At 39.5% G+C, this 5,000-nt stretch overlaps 1 protein-coding gene and 1 long non-coding RNA gene across 3 annotated transcripts in view; one reads left to right on the top strand and one right to left on the bottom strand.

Moving 5' to 3' along the window:
* The window catches only part of LOC119598592, a 19,311-nt gene extending 17,312 nt beyond the window's left edge, over positions 1–1,999 (bottom strand). The window contains exon 1 of the long non-coding RNA XR_005230979.1: positions 1,874–1,999. This is a non-coding gene — a long non-coding RNA (uncharacterized LOC119598592). The remainder of the gene's footprint in view (positions 1–1,873) is intronic.
* Positions 1–5,000, top strand: part of LOC119598591 (pancreatic triacylglycerol lipase-like) — a 37,598-nt gene that overhangs the window by 21,692 nt on the left and 10,906 nt on the right. For both annotated transcript variants that reach the window (XM_037948245.1, XM_037948246.1), the window contains 2 exons: positions 1,870–2,053; positions 3,141–3,248. In XM_037948245.1, coding sequence (XP_037804173.1) covers positions 1,870–2,053; positions 3,141–3,248 — 292 coding nt within the window. The remainder of the gene's footprint in view (positions 1–1,869; positions 2,054–3,140; positions 3,249–5,000) is intronic.

Below are 5,000 nucleotides of genomic sequence, written 5' to 3'. Positions count from 1 at the left end.
GACGGTAATCTGAATTCGAGGGTTCGAGTCACCGACCGCCGCGTTGTTCCCTTGGGCAAGGAACTTCACCTCGATTGCCTACCTAGCCACTGGGTGGCCAAGCCAGCCCAAGTCAGTGCCGGGTAAATAGAGATGGTGGCTCGATAAAAACACCGGGCGGAAGGCAATGGCAAACCACCGCTCTAAATTGCCAAGAAAAATCATGGAAGCCCATGATCGTCAAGGCCGCGGTGGCCGAATGGTTACAGCATCAGACTCAAGACTGTCACGACGGCAATCTGAGTTCGAGGGTTCGAATCACAGGCCGGCGCGTTGTTCCCTTGGGCAAAGGAACTTCACCTCGATTGCCTATCTAGCCACTGGGTGGCCAAGCCAGCCCAAGTCAGTGCTGGTCCCAAGCCCGGATAAAATAGAGAGAATGATCACCTAAAAGGTAACACCGGCACTCTCCGTGGAAAGGAACTGGGGACTCTACCACGTACTCACTCCAAGAGCATCACAACATGAAAACTACAATTAAGTATCATGCTGTGACCACGGCGGCTCAGACATGAACCTACCGTTAAAAGAAAGAACATACATACATATACACACACCTACACACATACTCTATCTCACGGCGAGAAAGCGACATGTACAAGGTACGTTTAACCGAGTAGTTCCACTTCCATTTAATCTGTGGAACTGAGAAATGAAACTGACTTTTTACCAAGAGTACACTCTCCGTGGAAAGGAACTGGCGACCCTACCACGTACTCACTCCAAGAGCATCACAACATGAAAACTACAATTAAGTATCATGCTGTGACCACGTCGGCTCAAACTGACTAGTGGTACTGGTAAGGAGTTGTTCGTTATTACAAAAAGATGGTGATTTTGGTTATACTTCTGGTAATTATAACAATACCGAACAAATTATACATATAGTTATGTATCTATTTATATCTGACATCTCACTCGCACTTTCATTGGCTGAACGTAATGACGTTATCAGCTCCCCGCCCCTTTTTGATTCGGTCGATCTGTCCAGTATTTTATGGTTAGCGTTTCTTCAGTGCATTTTCTTCGAAAACGGTACAGTAATAACAATGGTATGAAATAATCGAAACGAAACAAAAAATATATTTGCAATTGAAAAGGCAAAGAGGATTTTCATTAGGAAAGCATTCATTGAAAAAAGCCTGGAATGAATGAATGAATATATATATATATATATATATATATATATATATATATATACATATATACATACACACATACACACACACACACACACACACACACACACACACACACACACACACACACACACACATATATATATATATATATATATATATATATATATATATATATATATATATATATGTATGTTATATATATATATATATATATATATATATATATATATGTGTGTGTGTGTGTGTGTGTGTGTGTGTGTGTGTGTGTGTGTGTGTGTGTTTATTTATTAATATTCACACACACACACACACACACACACACACACACACACACACACACACACACACACACACACACACACACACACACACACACACACACACACACACTCACACACACACACACACACACGCACACACACACATATATATATATATATATATATATATATATATATATATATATATATATATATATATATATATAAATACAAACACACACACATATTGTGTATATATACACACACGAGTTTAGCGTCAAAGTTATATAAACAATTCAAATCAGATGAAAGTGTGCAATAAAAGGTAAAACAAACAGAATAAAATAAAGATCCTTTTGTCTGAGTACTTAGGCTCCGTCAGAGTATGTCTACATGTTCTAAAACAAGTCATTTTCTCACTGCTCTAGCTACCTGGAATCGGCGCGACTCAGATGGATGCAGGAGATGGTGACGTCGCTCCTGAGGTCCTCCCCTAAAGTGGGCGTGGTCACCGTCGACTGGGCGAGGGCAGCCCCTCCCCCTTACGCCCAAGCAGTGGCCAACATCAGACTAGTGGGCGCTGCGACAGGCTACTTGCTCCACGTCCTGGCGGTGAGGGAGGAGGGCGTGCGGGATGGGGTGGGGGGAGAGAGGAAAGGAGGGATGGGGAGAGAGAGAGAGCATGATAGATAGATAGAGATAGAGAGTGAGTGTGCTGAGAGAGAGAGAGAGAGAGAGAGAGAGAGAGAGAGAGAGAGAGAGAGAGAGAGAGAGAAAGAAAGAGAGAGAGAGAGAGAGAGAGAGAGAGAGAGAGAGAGAGAGAGAGAGAGAGAGGAGAGAGAGAGAGAGGAGAGAGAGAGAGAGAGAGAGAGAGAGAGAGAGAGAGAGAGAGAGAGAGAGAGAGAAGGGAAGGATTCGGATTCAAACAGTTATTTATTCACATAGCAATTAGATATTGGTTATAATCTGTAGAGATACACTGGACTGGCTGAGAGTCAAGTAGACTGTTTTCAAATAATCCCTTAGTGGAGATACAAGATAATGTCGTAAGTGAAATGGCTATAAACAATATTTTAAAAAATGATATTACAAAAGTAAAATGAATTATCAAGCTTACATACAATATAAACACGGTTGACTATTACTTCACCGCTGTATGAGGTACAAAGTGCTTTGTATTGAAGCAACAGATAGCATACGTTTACAGACTAGTAGTGCATGCATACATGGTTTGTTCTCACAAAAAAAGTAAATGATAATAATTAGTAATCCATATAATGTCTTACATATTGGTATTAGAGATATCTGTGCTTACATATGATTTATCTTGGGAAACATGTGTAGTTATTCATCACTAAAATAGTTTCTATTAATTACATGTCAGAACCGCTATGCACATAACTTTTGAGGGAGAGGAAGGGAAGGAGAGAGAGAGAGAGAGAAAGAGAGAGAGAGAGAGAGAGAGAGAGAGAGAGAGAGAGAGAGAGATGGGAGGGGGGGAGGGAGAAAGAGGGGGGGAAGAAGGGAGGGAGGGGGGTAGAAAGGAAGAGAGAGAGATATGTACAGGCAGTGATACAGGCAGAAAAAAATATAGATAGAAAGAGGAGGGGAGAGAGGTGAGGGGAAAGGTAGAAGGAAGCAACAGTCACAACAAAAGAGAGAATATAGACTTGATTAATATATATTTTTTTTTTTTCAGGAGTTCTGTGACGTCAACCTGAGGTCAGTGCATCTGATTGGGCATAGCCTGGGTGCTCACCTCATGGGCTACGCAGGCCAATATGTCAAGACGGTCCGAAATGAGAAGGTAAAATTTATTGCATGTTCTTCATACTGGCCTGAGATATGAATTAAGAAACTGCATGGCCTTTCTTCCCCTACTGTTCTTCATTTCCTTTGCCTGTCTCCGCGTAAGATAGTAGAATCAAGATATTAACATCAGTTGAATAGGATTGAGCTCCATTGCAGTCAATTGAAATCTCCCTTTCCTTGAATAAGTCTCAGTGAAAAAATAAACGTTTTGAAGGCGACCAATTCGGGTCAGTTATGCAAACCAGTTCCCCCCCCCCCTCCACACCCCAATGCAAGAGAAGGCCTCAATTAAGAATTACAAGTTTTTTCCCCCTCTTTTGAAAGGAATAACCCCATGGCCAGTATTCTCTCAGATTTTTTCAGAATTAGGGGAAAAACAGAAGATAACTCAACCCAAGGAAAATATAATTAGCCTGGCAGAAAACTTTACTTCAATCATCCACTTTCTCCTCATCCCTCAAAAAAAAATCCTTTTAGACCTTTAAACTATTTACATTTCTCTTCAACAGTACCCCAACCACCTCGGTCTCACCCTCCTTACTCCAGAACATTTCTATTTCCCTTCTTCCTGTGACCAACCATCTCCGCTGCCTCCTAGAAGACCCGAGAATTACCTCTCACTCCGTTATTTCCCCCTCGCATGGCCCCAGAACATACCCTCTAACCTCAGTCCAGCTATGCGTCTTCTCTCCCACATACCACAGAATTGCTTACCCCTGTCGCATTAGTCTGTCTTCAACCATACCCATAACCCCCAGAGTCCTGATCCGTTTCAGCCGCCTTCTCTTAACAATCTCAGACCACCCCTTGCAGATGATCTAAAATTACTGCCTCACCTAACAGTGTCATTTCACCTCCATTTTCCATACTTACACAATTCAACATAAAGTCTCTGTTCACTAATTTCATAGCACCTCCATCCCCCCTCCCACGTAACTCCACGTTCTGCCTCATAGCCCTAGTTCCTTCCGATCCTGAATGCAAACTATTGTTTCATGTTCTTTGAATTGCATCGCATCGCGCAACAAGGCTTCGTGCGCTACGAAAGTTTCGGGAGCTATTCTGTTCGCGACACTTGCTGTTCAATAATTATCAATTTATTTTATGAAAGTCCTTCCAACCCTCTATTGAGCTTGATTAAGTTTAGTGGTATTTTTTCTTATCAACAACAAACATGGAAAGTTTAGAAAATACAAATGCGATAACTTTCTAAAGACTCTTATGACCATTGAAAATTATTAGAATATTTCCTGCAGTTTTTACCCGCAAACTACGTAGCGGAGACATATCTTACCTTATCCCTTTCGCCTGTTTAATTCGTATTTTGTATCAGGAGAAACATTATTTTTAAAAGTGAAGAAACAAAAAAATACACACCCAGAATCCCAAATTAATACCCTACAAATATATAAAAAATGCCGTTAATTATGTCGAATATCAATTAAACTTCGTCGAGCTTCACATGAATTTGATCATCATTACCAAACACATGGAATATTTCTAGGTCTATTCACCCTTGTCAGGACTGATGTTGAGTGAAAATAAATTTTAGCTGAAATTATTCATATATATATATATATATATATATATATATATATATTATATATATAATATATATATATTAATATATATATATATTATATTATATATATATATATAAATTATATAGATATATATATATATATATATATAATATATATATATATTATATATATATATATATATATATATATTATATATATATATA

Source organism: Penaeus monodon, chromosome 41 (assembly GCF_015228065.2).
Source record: "Penaeus monodon isolate SGIC_2016 chromosome 41, NSTDA_Pmon_1, whole genome shotgun sequence".
Classification (NCBI taxonomy): Eukaryota; Metazoa; Arthropoda; class Malacostraca; order Decapoda; family Penaeidae; genus Penaeus; species Penaeus monodon.
Note: the sequence above shows the minus strand (reverse complement) of the source record. Positions and strands in the feature narration are given on the sequence as shown.